We start from the raw sequence: 22281 nt of genomic DNA on the forward strand, positions 1-22281 counted from the left end.
TGGTGAAGTAGAAGCAGTGGTGGAAGACTGTTCAAAACCTTACTTAACTAAAAGTCTGTCATTGTTTGACTATCATGCTGTTTATGGATTAATATTACTGCTGCATTAATGTGTTTGTGCATTTTATTGAATTTTTGGCGATAAACTGCTTGCACTGGACAATAATACGTAACTGGTTCCTACCGCTGTCACTAAATATATTGAAATGCACTGAAGAAGCATATAGATAAAATAAAATTTTTACCTTGAAGTACCTTGAATTTCTACTTAAGTGCAGTACATAAGTAAATGTACTAAGTGAACTTGCACCACTATGTAGAGGGGTGTTGTAGCATACAATAGAAATACTCACATAAAGCACAGTTACCTCAACATTGTACTTAAAAATGAACTTAATTATAAGATGCCACTTTACGCGTACGTTACTGCGATCATTAAGTCCTCGTATGCTTAAAATTAGCCCACTTATCGATTCAAAAACAACAACGATCAACACGATGTTGCTCCATTTTTTAATCTTGTGGAAAAATGAAAACACTACCAAGGCACTTTTAAACAGGGTTTGACTTCATTGCATTGCGGGGTTTTACTTCAGAGGCTGTCTTTTTGCTTTAAGAACCGCCAAAATCTGTAACACAAACACTGAGCGTTATTGTCCCGTACATTGTTTCATGATTTCCTTCCTCAGTGGTTTGCATCAACGTGCAGAGGCAGGAAAACAAAAGCCTTCAGGCTGCTGCATTGTCAAGGTGTTGCCGCTAGATGGAGACAAATCACAAAGCGAAGTGCTGCTGTTCAGCTGGTGCCAATCAATAACTCAGAGTGAGTCGCTGCAGAACCGCTCAGCTTAACTCAAAGCACAAGTTGTAAGACATCTCTGCAAATTTACATTTGAAAATAACCCAAGGACACCCAGCAAATTCATTGACTGCTCCATGTAATGACCATCGCGCCCCCCACTGCGATCGCTATAATTTGACACCACAGCAGAGCCAAATAACACAGACTTCATAATAACTTAATGCTTTTGGGGCTGGCATTCTCTCTCTTCCAGCCAGTCTTTACCGCCTGCGTTATTTGGTGGCAGCCTATAACATATTCAAAATGGATGATGCGTATAGGTCTCACGTATGGGAAAAGATATTAATTGATTTAGGTAGCTAGATTAGCTGCCACCTCTTAATCGATGACCTTTATCCAGCTGTTGCGCTTCAAAGCTGCCACCAAAAGCTGGCTGCTTGTCTCTGATTTCCCTGTTCGCCTCTTCGCAATTCACTGCACGCCGCCGAGATTTATGCTATGCTGAGGCTGGCTGCACTGCGCTTCGACAAGACGACCGCAGCCAGACCGAGCACGACCGGAAAACACGGACGCAGCCTTAAAAATAAAAGCATAGATTGTGATATATATCTTTGACTTAAAATGTCGAATTCACCTTATAGATTTTTTTCCCTTTGATGGACTGTTGTAGAATGGGTTGTTTGAATTATAAGGATTATTATTTTATTCATGTTTATGTTACAGACGCATCACGCATATTATTGCTTTGTGCGTTAGTGTGAGAGCAACAGGGTTGGCTGTGAGCAGTGTTGTAACAGATATATATATTTAATACGCGTTCTGCTCTTTATTTAATGGAGGACGTGGTTACTAAATGCTACTGAATCGTGTGAAGTGACAAAAACACCTTTTATTTAGAAAAAAAAAACAACAATTAACTGAAATTACACTCAGGTACCGCTTGTTTGGCAAGAAGCAAACTTTTTTTGAAAGTTCCCACCGGAAGTGCCGTGATTTCACTGTGTATGCTTGACATTACGCGCACTTCAATGCCAACTTTCTCAGAGCGCACAGGCGCACTGTTCTCTGCCAAACACGGCTGTGTTGAACGGAGAAGACTTCGCGCTGCAGTCACATCTGAACAAACATTTATTTATTTCAACTAAAACAAAGACACTAGTCGACTTCGGAGGTTTTACGCGCAGCGCCAGAGCTCCTGGTGACTTACGTTTATCTTGATATAGTGCACACTTTAGTGAAAATCTCAAAGAGTTGGACTGTTTTGTGAAGGACTTGTTGTCATCATCATGTGGGGGATCCAGAGGACGCGGTATGCGGACTGCAACGGCTCTGAAGCCAGCGAAGAGACAGAGATTGTCGTCAACATCGGCGGGGTCAAACAGGTGTTATATGGGGACGTGTTGAGTCGCTACCCCGACACCCGGCTGGCAGAACTGGTGGACTGTTCACTTAAGTCTTCTGAAGAAATATCTTCACTATGTGATGACTATGACCCTGAAACTGGAGAATTTTATTTCGACAGAGACCCCGAAGCATTCAAATGTATAATTGAGCTGTATTATTATGGAGAGATTCACATGAAACGAGGCATCTGCCCAATTTGTTTCATGAAGGAGATGGAGTTCTGGAAAATCGGCTCGGATTTTCTGGATGAGTGTTGTAAAAGCCATCTGAAGGAGGTCGAGGATGAACTTGCGGAGATTGCAGAGAAAGTGAGAACGATCCTGGTGGACCGAGAAGGTGATCCGTCTGCAGGAGGCTGGCAACGCTTCCAGGTGTGCCTCTGGAGGCTGATGGAGAAGCCGGAGTCCTCGCTTCCTGCGCACATAATCGCTATAGTTTCTTTCATCTTCATCCTCATTTCCTCCGTGGTGATGTGTGTGGGGACCATCCCAGACCTACAGGTGGAGGACTCAGAGGGTAACCTCTCGGAGCACCCAACTCTTGAGGTCATCGAGACCGTGTGCATCGGCTGGTTCACTATTGAATACGTCCTGCGTCTGATCTCCTCCCCCAATAAAATTAAATTTGTCCTGTCATTCATGAACATCATCGACTTCATGGCGATCATGCCTTTCTTTGTGGTGCTGATTCTGACCTCCTTCGGCGCAGGAGTGATGGAGCTGGCTAACGTGCAGCAAGCGGTGCAGGCTTTACGCATAATGCGCATTGCGCGCATATTCAAACTGGCACGACATTCCTCTGGACTCCAGACCCTCACATCTGCCCTGAAGAGCAGCTTCAAAGAGCTCGGGCTGCTCCTAATGTATATGGGCGTAGGGGTGTTCCTTTTCTCCGCACTGGGTTACACAATGGAGCAGAACCATCCGGACACCTTGTTCACCAGCATCCCACAGTCGTTCTGGTGGGCTGTGATCACCATGACCACGGTGGGCTATGGAGACGTCTACCCCAAGACCACTTTAGGTCGGTGTAACGCGGCCATCAGCTTCCTGTGCGGAGTGATCGCCATAGCTCTGCCTATACACCCCATCATCAACAATTTTGTCCTGTTCTACAACAAGCAACAGGTGCTGGAGACTGCAGCCAAGCATGAAATTGAACTGATGGCACTGCGCTCTGGCGATGGTGAGCAGGAGGCCGCACCCGGCGCCCATAAACATGTGTGCGGCGCAGGGGTCTGGGACAACGCCATGCATCCTTGTCACAGCGACACATACATCCCTTTACTGAAGGATCCTAGGGCCGGGGCAGGGATCCAGACCCCCAGCATGGACACAAGCTTCGAAAGCACAGTCGAGGCCACTGAATATTTCGTGTCATGAACAATGATCATCCTGCGTCGTTTGAAAAGACTCTAAAACAATATAACAAATTCACCGTCAATGTTTGACTTATTCAAACGCAACACGCACAAGTTAGGGGTTTAGGACACCATGCTGGCTTGTAAATAGCATCATAGAAACAATAAGGCCGCAGTAACGCTCTCCAAGGACCTTTGAAGCATATGGGAAAGTGTGCCCATTAAGGGGACATGTATGTAAGATATTGACTTGATGAGCTGTGCCTTTGCGCAGTGACTCCCTATAGGCTGAGGGGTTCTGTTTGAACAGCCAGTACACCGATTCCCCCCATGTAGGCTTCTTATATAACGCGTCCCCCATCCCCAGTCCTCACACTCATACTGTAGACTGCATTGTAGCTTATTCCTCTGTACAAAAATATATGTCACAATGGATGTTTTTCTTTTTTAAAAAAAAAAAAGACAAATAATAGTAGCAAGAGAAAAGAGAGATGTAGTGATACGTTTATGAAGGGTGTACAGGTCTCACAAAAAACCTGAAGCAAAATTGTTGGTATTTAGTAGTGATAGAGACTTATGTATAAATAAATTTCTCAATGAGATCACTAAGAAGCCTGCTGTCATTAAATGTACTCAAAGTGATGAGTATGTTGGAGAATATAATAGCAACACATCATCAGGGCTCTTTAGTTCCTGCCTGAGATCTCCTTGGCATTGGTGTAATTTGCTTTTATGGCCACTGTATGATTGTGAGGTGATGCATCAGATATATATATATAAATATATATAGAAAAAAACCCCTCAACTGTTGCAGGAATGTTAAAAGCAGCGAGTGTGATTAGATAGGGTCATGTAACTGACACCAGGACTTCTGAAGCTTCCTTGGCTGCAGGACACGTCCCTGTAATGGGTTTAAATTTTGCAGGAGCCGTCAGCACTCTGCTCCTCCCTGGAGGTTCGGTGGAATAACTCGACCACCAAGTTATGGGAAAGGAGGAAGGAGCAATAGGCAGGAGGTTAAACAAACAACAACAAAAAACATGTTATTTAACATAAGTAAATATATTAAAATGGATATTGGTACTTTTAATAGCCTATAATTCAACTGTCAGTCAAGTATGCTGGCTTTGTCCAGAGCATTCTGACACTTACAGGCAGAATTTGGACATTTAAACTTTTAGCTAACTATTTGTTTATCAGTTATGTTTATCAGTTACTTTAGCAATTGATAAATGGTTGAAATAGGCCTATTTATCTAAAAGTTATGCTTTTACCTAAAAAGGTTTTGCAAATTTCAAACTTAAATTAAATTTGTATTTTGGTTTGCTAAAAAACTATTAAAATGTATATATTTCTCTTTAGCTAACTGTTGATTTTACAGTGTTCAGGTTTTATTATGCAGTTAGCTTATTAATATGCAAATTTTTAAATCAGATTGCAATGTTCATTTTTTGTTTTTCAAATTTGTTTGAAGAGCTACTCTGCAATGTTTCTCTATGTGTCCTGGCAGAAGTTCAAGTACCCCTGTTTGTGAATCACTGCTATTGAGTAAAAGTAAGAGTGTATTTGTCATTGAAAATGTTAAAATGCCAAGTACACATTTTGTCACATACTGTGATGCAGTTGTAACCAAGGAATGTCATCTTCACAAAATTTTATGTTAGGATTGATGATGTGTTGGTGCAGATATGTTTAAAAAAATCACTGTCGGCCTGATGGAGAACCTAAAAGTAAAGTAACTTTTTTATGTCCTGCAATCGTGACATCACCTGTGATTTCTTTTTAATGGAGAAGGGAAGAGGGGCGATGCGTCTTACTGCTGCCTTCCTGACAGGGTGTCTGCATCAATCACCGGGACAAGAAGTCACTTTGTTTGATTAGTAGTAGGGCACTGATTCATCACTGATGATGTGAGCCACGTCATCCTCAATATTTTCCACCGAGCTCCAGTCTTAGTTATGCAGGCTGAGAAAAAGATCATGCAAGAGGTCGGGCAGGACTCTGCAGGCTGTCCACCCACACATGTCCAGTACAGGGCTGTGCTATCTCTCCTGGACAGCAGCAGATTCACACATGTCAAAGCCTGGAGAAAAGCCTTTGTGCACGCTGACAGGTGGAGCTGGAATGTCAAAGGCGTGCATTGTGTAATGGAACAATGTTCCTGCAGCAGATGCACATGCAAATACACATGAACCCTCACGTTCAAATTTAGATTTACAAGAACACGCACACACACGTACGCACACACACACACACACACACACACACACACACTGGTGTAGACAAACATCTCTCCTCCTTTCCACCGCCTACCCACAAGTGCACACAAATAATTGCACAAACACATACACACACTCCTTCACCCATATACCCGCAGCCATGTGTGATCCACTCTACAGTGACCTGTTGTGATCTGCTGGATAATCACCAGTTTTTACACCCACATGTTGGTCATCTGTGACATTCAGTGGGTGTACCCAAAATTATGCTCATTATACTTTCACATAAATAATTAGAATTATTGTGAGAACTTCCAGCCAGCTAATGGTCATCACGACTAAATCAGTACATTTAGACCCATCTAGATGTTCACTGTTGTTAACATCCTAGACAGAGTATTTCAGTGTCTGGTATATATAGATATATATATGCTTTTTTTTAATAATTATGGGGGTACGGTGGGCAAGCTGATGTAGTCGAATGGCTGTCTGACTCATATGAATATAAATTTGTCTGATGCATGTGTATTTGCAAAACAGACTTTTCTGAAGCCTCTAAGCAGACTCAGTTACTGAAGACGATTCTTCAAATTCTCCAGCTGACGGTGAAATTACATTTCTGTTTTATTTCCAAGGCAACAAGCAGTGAGGGTGGGGAAGAATAATTAATGAGAGAGTCTAAAGCATACCATGTTTGTTTCAATACCATATCGCTGTGTACGGTTAAATCATGGATCATTTGTGGGAAGCTGTAAATAAACAGAGTTCGTCATTCTGCCTGGACCCCCAGAAACTTTACACACTACAACTACTGCGTTTGCATGTGTTTTTGGTAATCAAAGCTGATTCATGAAATTCACGTGTCCCGTCCAGCTGACGCCCAGCTCTGATTGTTTTCCGGTGACGTGCTGGCATATTGGTATTGAGTTTCACCCAACCATTTTGATGACAGCACACAACACGCACAAACTCGGCTCGCCTCTCCCTTCTCCCCTCTTGCTTGACCTTTAGGACAGGGATCTTCTTGTGCTCACGTCTCCTGTCTAAAAATAGGGAAATCCCTGTAGGTAGCCTGTATACAAATGGTACAGACAAATGGAAGTTCAAGACACACTCAGGCAAATTATTTTGTGTATGTATGTCCCTAAACTGTTGACTACAAGTATGTTACAAATAAGAGACAAATAAAGAAAGAAAGCGATAAGAAAAACCACAGTAAGAAAGACAAGAACAACACGCAAAAGAGGCATCAAAATCAGACCACAGACTAAAAGCAGAAAATATCTACCCTCAAATGGGAGATTTTAATGGATTCATATCCTGCAGAGGATGGTCAAACACATTCATTTGAATAAGAATGTGTGAGCATAATGCTGTAGCTTAACAGCCCACCCCTCCGAGCGCTATCTCAGTTTGAGAGATATTTTCAGCTGCAGGAGAGGGAAAAGGTAATCTCGCCAATGTCAGATTCAGAAGAAGAGGGAAAAACATGCTCCAGGAGCGTTATTGTCTGCCCGAATGGGTTTCGTTTTTTTTCAACGGGAATGTTTAAAACGCTGCGTAGGTGCACCCTGGAGCACTTTGATTCAGACAGAAAGCTGCATAAAATCGCACGACAATAATTACACAGATTAAATATGACCTTCTACAAAACAGCAGAATAGAATGATGCATTTAACCCACTCAACCCGTCCACAAAGTGATTTCCATATCTTCTTTTCCCCTTAGCCTGATTACTTCCTCCACCTCTTTTATCTCGCTCAATGTTCTCTCTGGGTTTTTGAGAACACGGACCGTAAAAAGCTGGGAAAAATTTATGGAACCTGCAGTATGTAATACACTTTCATTTCTGTGTCAGTGTATTGTTTCAGATGCATTACTAAATGGCCTTGCAGCTGACTATGCCAAAACCTTTCAAGATGTCACTATAAAGTGTTAAAACAATCAATACAGCCGTGCCTCTGTGGCCTAAATACTGACCAGTGAAAATTAAGTGCAATCTTCTACTGCTTGCTGGTCCATTATCCTTGAAAGAAAATAACTGAAAATGCAATATGAGAAAAGTAATTTGCCTGGAAAACAGTTCTGGCTGGTGAGCCACTTTCTTTTTCATCAGAGAAACTAATAGAGATGTGATCTGATGTAAAGCTTTGCTCCTGCAGTGAATTGAATGAGGGTTTGCAAACACTAAGTTTCCGCTTGATGACAGCTGCAGGAGAATGCTAAATGATAGCTATGGGAGTACTGATAGTGTGTGAACTCACCATATCATCCAAATCAGCAATCAGCATCAATCCCAGTGGATTTCAGCAGTAGTTTATTACCTTTTATTTGTTTCTTTTAATGAATGACAATAAAGATTTATGCTGGGACTCCCAAGTGCAAAATAAAACTGTGATAGAGTTTCCAGTAAACCATTCACTTGACAAGAATACAGATGAAAAAGAGCACGCATTAAGAAGTTCAACACAACCTTTAGTCTTGGAGTAAGCTCAATATCTTGAGATCTGGCAGGCAAGTTATAGCCTCATTTTTTTCAGATTGTTATCTGAGTAGGTTTTATAGTGCCTTTTATGTGAAATAGAGATTCTAGGTCATAGCAGTTAAGTGATGTGACCTCAACTAAACTAAACTAAAAACATTTGCAATGGCTGCTATTCAATTTGCTTACTGACATACCTCCTTTCAGCCTGTCTTCTGCTGCTCTTATAGAACAAGTGTGTGCATACAGTATGCCGAGGGGAGCAGCAAATTGTTAATGACCTCACTATATTTCTTCAATCTTGTTATGCTATATTAGTTTAGTCAATTATTGCTTCATAAGGAAGCATTAGTTATTGATTATCCTGCACAGTGGGCCTGAGCACAACAAGCAATTTAAAAGCTCAGTATATTATATCTCATCGCTTCCGGATACGTTTGTTCTCCTTTTTAATTATACCACTTTGGAGTCACATAATACAGCGCTTATGAAAGTATTGCATTATCGTATGTATTATTTTCTTACAACTGAGCTAAAGGGATTGAAAGTAACTTAATCCAAAAAAGTGTTTGTTTGTCTTCAGGAGGTAGGTTTTGCCATGAAACTGACTCACCAAGTTCATGATACAAGTGTGTTTATCCACGGTTTATGACTTGTACAGATATAACATGCATAGATGGTAATTTCTGAGTCCTGAAATTTCACAAATACTCACCTCTCACGACCAAAAATATCAGTTGCAGTTGAACAGTTTAAGTAATCATTTTCCATTGTGAAGTATATTATTATTTGATTTCTTGTCGAGATCAGAAGATTGATATCACTTTCCCGTCATTATGGTAAATGTGAAACCAGAGCCAAGAGACAATTAGCTTAACTAATTAGCATATTGTCAGTTGGGAAACAGCTAGCCTGGCTGCCTCTGTCAGAAGTTTAATGATTTTACTGACAAATTAACACACTATATTTGCTTATTCCATGCATAAAAATCTAAAAGTAAGAATTTATGGGTGAACAACAATGGGCACAGTGACTTCTTCACAAAGACTGGACTGGTTGGATGGATAAGAAGAGCACTTAACCTACACGACTCCCAAGTTATAAGTTTACATTTTGTACAGATTAAAGAAATGAGATACAACATATCAGTTTTTCAGCTTTTGAGGGGAACTTTGGACAGAGCTAGGCTAGGCTAGCTATCCCCCCCGCAACTGTCAGTCTTCATGTTAAGCTAGGCTAATCACCTCCTTGCTCCAGCTGTATACCCCAAATAGAAACCTGAGAGTTTCATTGATCTTCCCTTTTAAATCACAGCAAACCTTTGAAACATTCCTCTGAAAGTGAAAGTTGAGTTCAAAATATTAATGTGCAAAAAACCTATGGATTCAGCAAGTTGTGAAGGTCACAACTGTGAGGAAGCGAAATTTCCCTCAGGCTTTGTTTGAACTAGCTTCACTGAGGACAAGGAAGTAATGTGAAATCCCTTCTTAACATTCCACTGTTAGTCTTTCAGGCTGACTTGTCCCTCAGTGTAAAGAGAACGCTCATCCAGCCAATATGAATATGTAAATTAAAAAGTCAGAATCCTGGCGTATTTATTCATGTTGTTACCACCATAATGTTTTGTGTTGTGTTGTTTGAATTGCCCTTCACTGGCGGTGCACCCTATTTTGTGTTGTACTGCTTCACACATTCCTGTTGTGCTGACAGCTTTGATCAGGCCTCTGCAGTCTGAAATAACAGTCTTCACATTTAAGCCAAGCACCAGATGAATTTAGGCTTTGGAAGCCGTGTTCACTGACAGCTTCAAGTAACTTGTTCAAAGCCAAAGCTTGCAAAAGCTGCCTGAGTTTATTTGAAAATCAATCCATTCGTTGCACAGCTTTTTTAGCAAATGAATTTAATTAGAAGGTTATAAACAGCAACACATGAAAGAAATAAACGGCTCTCCTGTGTACCACCGCCTGCATAATAAAGAGCTACGATAAGAAGTGCTCAATGTCTGGTACAAGTTGTTTTTTCTTCCCTCTAAGTCACTTAGTTCTTGCAATTCACTGATGGTCCCCACTTCAAAAACGGCTTACAAAGAGCAAATTTCACTGTATCAGCCATGTTCTAGTGGCCCTGTGTCACTTCTGCTGATAAATGTATGGACATCTCATTAAGGAAATTGGCCTTGAGAGATCAAAGCCTCAGTGATAGATGTGACCTGCTCTCTGATGCACTCGCCACTGCTGATTATCTCATCCAGAGACAATGATGTCTTATGGAGTGGAACATCTTTATCCCTCTGTGGTTTGCTACAGTGATTACAATTAATTTAGAGCTGCAGGTCATAAAAAACAATATTTAGTGAGCGTGTCATCAGACTTATGCCTCCTCTGGGACGTAAATATGCATCTTCCATAAGTCAAATTGATACAGCCTTGAATTACTGTAATGAGCCTTCACTCATTGTAGTAATATCCATCTTATGAGAAATTGTAACAACCACACCCAGAAGACTGATTGCTGCCATTGCTGCTGCAAAAGTTAAAGTAAAAGCAAAAGTAAAGGTAAAAGTAAAAGCTTTGAGTCATGAGCTCTATATCGAGGTTTCAAAACAGTGAAAAATAAATCAGGAGTAAAAAAACATTTACTAAAGAAGCCATTCATTTTGAAATGCTGGAGAAATACTGAGAAATGAAGGTTTAAGTGTGCCAAGCTTATAGGATCATACTCAAAAAAGACTTGAGGCTGTAATTGCTACCAACGGGTCTTCAACAAAGTATTGATCACAGGGTGTGAATACTTATGTACGTGTTATATTTTTGTTTTTTCATTTTTAATAAGTTTGCAAAAATTTCAAGCAAACTTGTTTTACTTTGTCATTATGGGGTATTTTGTGTAGAAGTTTGAGGGAAAAAATGAATTCAATCAATTTTGGAATGAGACTGTAACATGATAAAATGTGCAAAAAGTGAAGCGGTGTGAATACCACTGGCCACTTTCACATGTCTACATTAACGGTAGCATTAAGTAGCTCAACATTTTGGGAAATACTTATTTTTTGGCAGAAAGTTAGAAGATTAGCAAAAATAAGTTAACAAATTCAGCTTACCAGCACCTCTAAGCGTAGGAAACCACTGGAGGCTTCAGAGCATAACTGCTCAGAGCCAAGAAATCAGCATAACCCCATTTCAGTTTTTGAACTGATTAAACAAAGGAATATAAAGTGCTAATTAGTGAGCTTTGAAAGTGCTGGGAGCCAGATTTCGTTATCTTTGGACAGACCCGGGCCAGCTGTTTACCTATGTCCAATTTTTGTGCCAAGCCAAGTTATCTGGTTGTATATTTAACATATCGCCATAAGCGTAGTGTCTCTCCGTATCTCCTCAACTGACTGTCCTCTAGAAAATGAATAACCGTAGTTTCCGAAATGTCAGACTAATAATCTAAGTATGGAGACAGAGACAAGAAGCCTAGATTAGTATAAAGAGAAATAGTTAGACTATGTAACCATTTTAAACACAGTTTTTAAATTTTCACATCTGTATTCACATATTTTGAACATTTGAAAGAGCCAGGCTTGCTGTTTCTTACTGATTCTGGGCTGTATGCTAAGTTGGCTAATTGGCTCTTGGCTCCAGCTTCCGTATTTAAAGCACAGACATTCTTGAATAATTGATTACTAAAACAGAGATCTTTGCAGAAGCTTGTCAAATTAATTCTTCAGCCTACGGCAGTTGTTCTCCACCCTCAAACAGCTGGCCTGACACCCCTCACTGCACCCATCAGTAACACATGATCCCCTTCAGCAGGCTTGACCTTATTTCTGCATGCTGTGAACAAGTTGCTGCACGGCTACACGCCAACCACCCCAACAACAGGTGAAAGGTCTGTAATAGGCACTGCACGAAGCCCCTAAAGGCAGATGGAGCCAGAAGATAATCCATATGAGCTCAGTGTGAAAGGATGTCAGTGAGCCAAACTTATGGCAAAGGATGTTAGGAGTCAATGAGTAGATTTAGACATCAAGCAGTGATGGAATGCCGTGTCCTTGTCTTTCATACTCGGAGGTAATTAAACTCCCTCGGCCCTGTTTGTCCTTTGCGTGGGTCGCTGTGGGTGATTACAGATGGATGACAAAATGAAGATCAATCTGCCATCCCTGTAAAGAAAAATTACAGTGTATAAGACACAAAAGGAATTGTGGTGTTTGTCTACTAGAAATTTTTTTTTCCCGTGCACCAGCCTCAGATCAAAGCTGTACACAGTGCTTCGCTGCAGTGGAAAATCTGCATAGTAATTAAAGACAGTAGATGTGTGCAATCAGATGAGAATGGTGGAGGAGTTAAAGATCTGTCAGTATTTTATTTTATTTTCTTTTTCAACAGGCTAAAAGCACGCTGTGCGGAGTTCAGGACTACTGCGTTACATGGGGGCGGACTAATGAACAGACACAGATGTAGGTCCTGTTCGTCTGTATGTGGATCTCGCTGTGTTGGTGTTAAAAGGAGCGACAAGATGACAAGATCAATTCATAAGTGACTAAACAAAGATTTTTTCAAGTCAGTGCACTCAGGAGTTTTGCTCCAGTGTTCTCATTTGTTCTGGTATGACTGGATATGACCGGTAGCTTCCAGTAGATAATGACTTCAGGTCGATATTCCTGCATCACAAACATCAGGGAGTCAGTGCACCAACCTTATGACTCATTTTAATTATTGCCACATTGGACGCTCTTGGTATCCACCCATAAAAACAGTTTTGGTTTAGTTAGACCTCTGCCTCCATCCCAAAACAATGGAAATTAATAATTTTATTTGAATTAAAAATGACATTCATAAAATTCAGCAGCGGTTTTTCTTACCAAAAACTGTGTGACCAATGCATAAGGTAATACACCAAGCACACTGTCAAGCATTTTCATAAGGACTATTTCTTCAGCAAGAAATAATTTCAGATGTTGGTAGTGTGTTCTGTGGATTATCCAGAGTAGCAGAGGGGCCATTAAATAAATAAAAATAAAATAGTAAACTAAAATGGTCACAAAAGACAGCTTTTGCGGTATATGAATCCTGTTGCCATGGGATGCAGACCTCTGTTACATGTCACAACTCCCTCTCTGTTTCCTGTCTATCTCCTCACTGACTGTCAAATGAAGGCAAAATGTCAAAAAATAACCTTTTAAAAATGTGTGCTGTTATTCTCATTAGAATGACTGTTGCTTCATACCACCGTGTATGAAGGCAGGCTTTTCACCTGGCCTTTAAGTGTGGCCTTTTGAAACTCTAAACACAAGCTATAAACAGATTTTTTCACAGATGCAGGTGGACAATATGTCGTACATATTTTGTATCATGTATCCAAATCTGTAAAGTAATAAGTAAATTTATCAAATAAATGTAGTGGACAAGAGTTGAATAAATACATAAAAACTATCTCCATGCCTTGATCTATGTAAGTACTATGTAGTAAGAAAATAATCTTGAGATTTGTCTGTCCTCCACTTGTGGTTACTAATGCTGAATTTACAGCCTTTCGTCAACAGTCTTATCTGTTTTTTCCCTCCAGTTTTAAGCCTAAGCACAAGCTACATGTGGGAAAGCAAAGCAACATCCATAAACTGCCACATCTCCTGTCTTAAAAAAAAATGTCATCATTTTTCTTCATCTGCTGCCTTGTGTCCTCCATTAATCTTGTTTGCCATTAAGTTTGTGCCGCTGTCATCTTGATGCTTTTGGAGAGCTCCTTTGCAGTCTCTCCCTCTTCTGTTTGCATGATCACCTGTGAATAGAGACTTTGATGGATATGGATACGTCGTGCGTCTGGGGATGCTGAGGGAGCCTCCATCAAAACTGTTATTCCTGTAATAAAATATCCTCGATTTGTGGCAGGGTGTTAAACACGACGTCCATCTAGGAGGAGATTCCTAATAGCCCATTTCCCTGGAGAGCATAAGAGGCCATTTACAACAACCAATCATGCAGTCAGGGAAGTGGCCTCACCTCTCTTTGCCAATAATGAGATAATGCAAAAAGCTCATTCCTTTCTTCGTGTTTATGTTGTCAAGCAGGGCGATGATTTATGAGCAGGGGAACGAGATTCATAAAACACACAATGGATTATGATAAATGAAGATGCAGGTGAATGCATGCGATGATGCTATTTTTCTGCTCAGCCACTTAAGGTAAAATTGATCAAACACGCTAAATGAGGGCGGTAAACTACAGTACATGACGGTGCTGAACATGCATAGGTTTGTAGCCGAAATTGTCGATCCTTAGTAAAAAAGAAAAAAAGGGTTGATAAAGGGCTCAGTGGGGGTGCTTTGTGCTTGCATGGTGATGGCCTGAAGCTCCTGAAGGCAGCCACAGTGTGACTCCTTCACCCACCTTCAGGTAAGCTTTTAATGAGTGTAAGCAGTCTTCCTATTTCAGCCTGAGCTCAAACACACATTACTGAAGAAGGTGAGTGTGACCTGCGGAATATCAAGGTTGAAAAACGAAGGTGCACTGCTGCAGCAAACAGATGTGTGTGATAATGAATGTGTGTCTCGTTAGAGGGGAAAATTCGTCTTGGGAGTTTTTTTTCCTTGTGATTAATGGTTTTTGTGCTTTAGCCTGTAATCTTTACCTCGACCTTCCTTAAGTGACAAAAACCGAGGCAGTTAAAGAGCATATAAGAAGACACCGCTGAATAAAAGCTCATTTTTACCCGTGGAAGTAGCAAAACTATAATATAAAAACAGTATTACAAGCCTTCTCTCTTTTTTAAAAAAAATAGCAGTTTGATATTTTTGGAAAACATGCTTATTCTTTTTCTGATGGAGACTGATACCTTTTATGCTTTTGTTACGACCGCATTAAAATTGTACTTACATATATGCTCATTTTAAATATGAGCTCATTTTGCACTGAAATGTGAGCTATGAATACACTGTTTTATGGTTTATTGATCAATGTATGAGAAAATATCTACATTTAATGACAAAAAAAATATGAAAAGCTACACCTCAGCTGATGCATAAAACAAAATAGAAGACTGTGCTGAGTTTGGAAATACACATTCAGACACTGTGACATTCAGTCTGTGTTAGCTGATCATGAGAAAAATGTCATGTAATTTGTGCAGTATTATGTTCTAATGAGCAGCTATCAAAGACGATCACATCTTCATTAATGCAACATCAAACCAGAGAGGCTACAGTAATTTTCAAGCTCATGAAAACCTTTCCAGTGACTTTTAGATTTCAGTGTCAATCGGTCATCATTAGCCGACAGTACGGCAGCGAGCCAGAGATCAGGCTGCATCCCTCCATACAGAACACCTTCATTCAGCCAAGATTCTGCTTACCATATCACACTTACAAACATCAGACCCTGGGGGTGTATGGGGGGTTCAGATGAGCAGATGGATGTTAATGTCTTTCCCAAAGAGCAGCAGTAGTTGTTAAAGCAGAGGAGAGTGGCTTTGTTAACTTAACGTTTTACCCATCCAGAGGGAATTCTTGCAAAAGGGTATTAGGATTCAGACCAGCAAAACCCACTTCCTCAACCTTCAACCCCGAGGATACAATTCACAGAGGTAAAATGAAAGACATACATCAAACCTCTAAAATTTTCCATCTACTCTTTAGGAAGCTCTTACAAACGTTTAATTTTCATAAGTAACTGCCTCCAGAGGAGGCAATGTTTTATATTTTATGAAAGTAATAATTTACATTTGGGTCGCACTCACTGTAATCAAGGCTTGAGGACAGGCCTGTGTGGGCACACAGAGAATATACCCTACCACATATACGTATGTATGTGTGTGTGTGTGTATTGTGTTTATATATACACACACGTTATGTGAAAGAGAGACTTAAAGAAAGCGAAAGGGAGAGATATTTAAACACATCCAGTAGAGGTCATCTGCAAGACTCAGCCATTGCACTGCCCACGCACTCCCACATGCTCAGCATCATTAAAAACAAAAAGGCACGGCTGAAACAATGCTGCAATCTGTGACACAACTGAGGGAGCAGGCGCAGACCATAAGAATCTTAAAAAGCACATCGGCGAAGGAGGAAGAGCACTTTAATCTCTGCTTTAATTTTGTGACACCACTGATGTGCTTTTCTTTTCTTTACCACAGATTTCTGGGCTGTCATGCTCTTATGTATATTCTGATGTCCCATGTCAGCAATCATTTAAGAGACTATGGTTAAAAACCTAGCTTGTCCATACTTACTACATACAAATTTTACAGATTACTTGGAGATTGCCACACAGAAAAAATATAATATATTAGCATCAAGGTTTTTTGATTTTTAGGTGGGATCCACCAAGCAGATTGGATCTTAAATGAACTGACTGTTCAGATCATCGGTTTGAAATTTTATTGAATATCTTACGCCACCCAGTGGTCTGGACAATATCCAAACAATGAAGAGATCAAGGAAAGATCACAAGAAATCAGTGCTGGATAAAAGTGTGAATCATAAAGTTTTTATTTCAGAATTTGAAACAGTCAAATATACGAGAACAATTTATAATCTGACAAAGATTTTAGTGGAAAATATGGGGCAAAAGCAAAATATCCACTCCACCGTAACCTTTTCATCAAGAATTTTGAATCTTGTGAAGTCAGAGCTCACTGCTGGTTAAAGAGGCCACTTGTCGATGTTTAAGAGCTTCAGGCCTTGCACATGTCACCTCCTCCAAAAAGAAGACATTTTGAGAATGCTCAGTGAGCCACTTCCACAGATACTTGATCCTTTCATCGCACACCCAGGGGTTTCCTGTTAAGATCATCTGGAAAGAGGATTTTTGGCCATCCAGCAGACCCTCAGGAAAACACTGCAGCTGATTCTGATTGAGGAGCAGCAGTTCAAGATTTTGGAGACCCTGGAGGAGGGTTGCTGGTAGTTCTTGGAGCTGATTCTCCTGTAAAAACAGCTGGGATAGTTTCAGGTTGTGATTGAAGACTGTAGGGTTCAGGGAGCTCAATTTGTTACCAGCGAGATTCAGTGACTCCAAGTGGTGCAGGTTCTTCAGGACATCTGGTTGTAGGTTCTGAAGATTGTTGTCACTTAAGTCTAGATTCTCCAGATTGGGCAGCTTGTGAAGCAGAGCAGTGGGTATACTCTCTAAACGGTTTCCAGACAAGTCAAGCCAAATCAGGCTGCTGTTGTCAGGAAACCACTCAGGATCTGCTTTTTCAATCAGATTTTTCTTTAGCACAAGATTGTGAAGTGGGGCATGGCTGAAGACATTTGGGGGAAGATGAACCAGCTGACTACCTGTCAGATCCAATGTGTTCAAGTGGGGAACATCCTTCAGTAGATCTGAAGGAAGGCTTGTCAGGTTGTTGTGATACAGCTGGAGGTTGTTTAAAAGGGGCACAACACTCAAATGACTGGCAGTCATATTGCTGAGGTTGGTGTTCTGGATTGATAGTCGAGTGGTGTTGGATGGCAAACCATTTACAGGAAAATTTGTAAGGGAGCTTTGGCTGCACACCACGTCTGCGCCTGAAGGTAGAAAGGAACAGGAGCACAGATCTGGGCAGTGGATGCCTCTATGGTGGTGATGGCATTCAGCCAGCGCAATGAATGTCAGGAGTATCCACAAGTTCATCTCTATAGTGCTGCACAAAGGTAGCATATGCAGTGTAAGAGACAGGCTGATATGGAAAATGATCAAAGAAATGTAATAATTTAATAATAAGTGTAAAAATCTGATCATAAATGCATAATCCTACCTGAAAGGCACCACAGAACTCTCTCTGAGTTTGATTTACGGACTTGTTTTGAGTTGTGTTGAGTATATTTGTTCCCAGGAACAAGTAAGGACAAAATTTTGCAAGAGGCAAACAAAGACAAGCAAACAAACCCATTCATCATCAACTGCTGAGTGGTTACTTTTCCCCTGTACTTTCTAAAAGTTCAGATGCGTCACAGAAATCAATATTTTACTTTTTAATTTTAAAGTTATATGATTTGTAAATAATGGAGGTATGTGAAAAAATCTTTTTTTGAAAAGAATTAAGTATTTAATTTAATTTCAACTTTAATCTGTTTTCATCGTCACATATTACTGGTGTTTGAATTTAGGGAACACAAAATCTGTAAAGGAAGAGTTCTAAAGTTAGAGTCCGATAGTTTATAAGAAAACTGATTTCTGTTAGTTAAATATGATTCCACAGCAAGCAGCTGGTTAGCTTAACTTAGCATGAAGACTGATATGGATATGGGAAACAGCTCTTTGGGTTTTATGGAGTCCTAAGAGTTCCTGCAATGTTCATTTTTAACACTTTTCGACAGAGCCAAGCCAGTCATTTCACTCAGGTGTAGCTTTAAATCTGACATACAGACATGAGAATGGTTTTGATTTTTGTTTTTCAGTATCAACAACAAACCGATAAAGCGTATTTCCCTGAATGAAACTATTTCTGCCACAACATATTTCTATCTGTAATTAAACTCCAAGGAAAGACAGAAACTCTTAAATGGTCTTCTTAGTCGTTTCATATTTTATTATACATTCACCATACACTGACAAAAGAGAACGTTTCAGTGATCAAAATGTAAGACAGCTATCAGAGGCTGAGCTTAAGACTGTTAAGACTGAAGGTTTAGTTCGGTCTCTGTAAGTGACATTACTGAGCGCCCCACCAGAGACCGCGGGCTAGCACAAATGATGGTCTCTGGCAAGAAGACCTTCTTCTTGTTCTTCTGAAGCCACCTCCAGAGGTACTCCACTTTCCCATCACAAAGCCATGGGTTGGCAGACAGGTCCAGCCCCTCCTCGTCCAGGGAGTTAAGAGGGTCCAGCAAACCTGTGGGGACGTGCCTCAGCTGGTTGTCTTCCAGACTCAGGGCTCTGAGCTGAGTGAGCTCCTCAAAAAGGTTTTGCGGGAGTTCATTGAGCTTATTCCGAGAGAGGAAGAGATAAGTGAGGTTACGGGTGCTCTGAAATGTAGATACATCCAGGGTGATTAGCTTGTTGTCTTGCAGGTTTAGCCTCTCAAGTTTGGTCAGCGAGTGGAGAGAGTTTGCAGAGATCTTCTCCATACGGTTGTTTGAAAGATCCAGATTTTCAAGGTGGGGCAACTTCTGAAGCAGAGCAACCGTGATCTTTGTTAAAAGGTTCCCAGATAGGTCCAACCAAGTGATGCTGCTGTTATCAGGAAGCCACTCAGGATCAGCTTTTTCAATCTGATTATTCTTCAACACCAAGCTGAGCAGTGGGGCGTGGCTGAAGACACCTGCAGGCAGGTCAGACAGTTTGTTTTCTGTGAGATCCAAAGTGTTGAGGTGAGGAACGCCTCTGAGAAAATCAGTGGGAAGGCTCTGCAGGTGGTTGTTGTACATGTGAAGCCCTTGCAGCTGGGGTGTGGCATTAAGATGCTGCTCAGAGATGGAGGTGATGTTTGTAAACTGGATGGTCACCATGGTAGTGTTCTTCGGCAGACCCTCGGAGGGGTACGCTGTCAGGGAAACCTCATTACAGACCACCTCAGCTCTTCTGTGGTAGCATTTGCAAAGTTCTGGGCAGGACAGAGTGCCATGGCAGAAAGAAGCCAACCAGAGGAAAGCAAGCGCACACTGGGACTTCATTCCTAGGACACAAGGAGAAGAAGACGTAGAGACCTGAAAATGAGGTTGTACACCAGAAATCAAGGTTTTAAATATCCTACTTAAGTATTTCACAACTGCAGAACATCTGATGAAACCCCAAATCATTTCTAGTTCATGCACATGATGTTCAGTCACATGAGTAATAAAATCAAACTTACTGTTGTTTTCTAGTGGAATGAGTGTCAGGCCAGCTGTTCCTTATGTCAGATTCAGCAGTGTTCACTTGCAATTTACTGAGTCATTTGGGGAGCAGAATTTCCAATCTAATCATTACTTATTGTGTAAACAAGAACCCGTCACTAGACAGTCATTCGTCAAGGACAGAAGATTGCAACAGACTGTGTGACACTAACCTGCAGGCAGAACACCAGACCTGGAAACTGAGTTTGTGTTGGTGTATTGTGTAACATACTAAAGCACTGATAAAAAGTGTCAATTTGGAAACATGATGTTGAGGTCTCTGTGTTAATTTGAGCATGGAGTTTACGACTGTCTGATGGTGTGCCACAGAGTCAAAAACAACATTGGATGTTTATATTATTTTTTAAAATACGGAGATACAGGAAGAGTGAGGCAGAGAGAGAGAAAGAGAGAGCATGTTAGAGAGTTAAAAATACACAATGATCACTTCAAAATTTGTGGTTTTGATTTATTTTGCTGGAAATTTAAATGAAACATCAGAAAAGCTAACTGGCTGTATTTCCATGGGCGCAAAATGTTAAAGTTTTATAGCAGTAAGCTTTTCCTGGACAATTAAGAGCAATTGAAGAATAAATGTGTCTCTCTCTGTATCTTGTTTCCGCTGTGTGGATTATATGTAACAAAGAATATTAAACGTTTATTAAAATATTAAAAATATTCTTTAAGCAAAAAGCCTTCTATGAGTGTTTGTGTATTTTTATTACTTATGTATTCATATATTAGTAGAATTTTACTTCTTTAGCTACTTTTGTTAGAGCTAATTTTGAATATATTATACTGTATAGTGGCTGTGTCTAATAACGTTTATGTTTTTTTCACCATGAATTTGGAGCAGCAAAGAATCAACAAAATGAAAAATATTCCACCAACCAGCGAGAAAGAGGCTCACAAGAGCAGAGATAGCAGAGTAGGGTTAAACAACGTAACAGGCATTTGTGGAACTTGCTCCTGATAAAACATCTTTTAGTACAACAAGTACCATCACTAGAATGTGTGACATTACACAGTGCACTCATATATTACATTATTAGATCACCTGTACAATTACTGATGCATTAATGTGTAAGTAGCATTTTACTGTTGGAGTCCATCCAAGTCCATCATATGTTTTGTATTTAAAATATTAGTCTTTAAAGTAACTATTAAATAAAGCTCTAAAAGTAGAAGAGCAAAAACAACAATATTTCCCTACTTAGTGGCATTACCTTAAATGTGTACTTAATTACAGTCCAGTATTTGAGAAAATGAGCTTAGCACCACTGCAGGAAACATATCCATTTTAGGCATGTAAATTAAAAGGCTAGAGGTAAAAGACTGAATGTTTCTTGGCGAAGAGGAGCAGAAACAGCAGGAGAGGGCTGCGTGCCACTTGAGGTCACAGCGGTCGGTACAGCAGGCAGGTACGGCGTGTTTCATGGTTATTTAACGGGGACATACCGTCACACAGCTGATACCGAGAATGGATTAGATCTGCAGTATGAAATACGATTTTAGCAGATGGGCAACATGATGAACCATTACATTATGTATGATGAGTGCCAGTTGGCTTTGGGCTGTTCTGAAAGATTTATTTCAGTCAAGCCCACTCACTCCACATGCACTTGCAAGATAGAGACGGACCCATTCTAGTCTTAGTTCAAAGTCTCCTAAAATACACTGCAGTCACATATAACACCTCTGAAGGATCACTACAGCGTGCCTATAACATGACTCTATTTATAATGTCGGTGATGTGCAAAATGGACTATATTCATCTCACTGGGGTTTTCTGGTATTGCTTATCTTGCAACATAATGTTATTAAAATATCACTCACACTACACTAATAATTTCAAGGAAGCAAGTAAACAAATATGATATAATATAATAATAGCTTTATAGGTGGTGGTAGGCAGTTGGAGTCCGGCTAGCTGTTTCCACCTGTTTCCAGTCTGTATGCTAAGCTAACCTAACTAGCTCCTGCCTCATATATACATACAGTAAATCATAAGATTAGCCAGGCAGCTATAAGAGCAGTATCAATGTTTCGCCTAACTATTGAGTCCAGAATGCTGTGTTGATCTGATATTATAAATTTGATCTCAGTTTATGCCACACTAATAATTCAGGCACAGAGCAACCTGGGAAGATGTGGGTGGAAAAATCAAATTCAGAAATCAAATTCCCAAGTTTTCCCCAAAAAAGGCAAAAAACATGCAGAATCTGTT

General features: G+C 40.4%; 3 protein-coding genes across 4 annotated transcripts; 1 reads left to right on the forward strand and 2 right to left on the reverse strand.

Moving 5' to 3' along the window:
• The first annotated feature begins 439 nt into the window (after positions 1 to 439).
• Positions 440 to 4600, forward strand: LOC124050484 (potassium voltage-gated channel subfamily F member 1-like). Its single transcript, XM_046373070.1, has one exon. The coding sequence runs from the start codon at positions 2088 to 2090 to the stop codon at positions 3585 to 3587; it is 1500 nt and encodes a 499-aa protein (XP_046229026.1). The 5' UTR covers positions 440 to 2087; the 3' UTR covers positions 3588 to 4600.
• Positions 4601 to 16718: 12118 nt separating this feature from the next.
• On the reverse strand, positions 16719 to 18030 carry LOC124050937 (leucine-rich alpha-2-glycoprotein-like; the record flags this gene model as incomplete). Its single annotated transcript, XM_046373924.1, has 2 exons — positions 16719 to 17881; positions 17996 to 18030. Coding segments are annotated over 2 exons (1038 nt in total), but the record flags the coding sequence as incomplete, so codon positions are not given.
• Positions 18031 to 18743: 713 nt separating this feature from the next.
• On the reverse strand, positions 18744 to 20192 carry LOC124050926 (leucine-rich alpha-2-glycoprotein-like). 2 transcript variants are annotated; one of them, XM_046373913.1, is made up of 2 exons: positions 20033 to 20192; positions 18744 to 19855 (listed from the first exon to the last, which is right to left on the reverse strand). In XM_046373913.1, exon 2 carries the CDS (start codon positions 19851 to 19853, stop codon positions 18855 to 18857), a length of 999 nt encoding a protein of 332 aa, XP_046229869.1. In that variant the 5' UTR covers positions 19854 to 19855; positions 20033 to 20192; the 3' UTR covers positions 18744 to 18854. The 2 variants fall into 2 exon arrangements, with proteins under 2 accessions (XP_046229869.1, XP_046229870.1); XM_046373914.1 differs by having other exon boundaries at positions 18744 to 19886; positions 20033 to 20184.
• Positions 20193 to 22281: the final 2089 nt, after the last annotated feature.

Source organism: Scatophagus argus, chromosome 19, assembly GCF_020382885.2.
Source record: "Scatophagus argus isolate fScaArg1 chromosome 19, fScaArg1.pri, whole genome shotgun sequence".
Lineage (NCBI taxonomy): Eukaryota > Metazoa > Chordata > Actinopteri > Scatophagidae > Scatophagus > Scatophagus argus.

Coding starts and splice junctions, on each gene's coding strand:
- LOC124050484 (XM_046373070.1), top strand. CDS start 2,088: ATGTGGGGGATCCAGAGGACGCGGTATGCGGACTGCAACGGCTCTGAA.
- LOC124050926 (XM_046373913.1), bottom strand. CDS start 19,853: ATGAAGTCCCAGTGTGCGCTTGCTTTCCTCTGGTTGGCTTCTTTCTGC.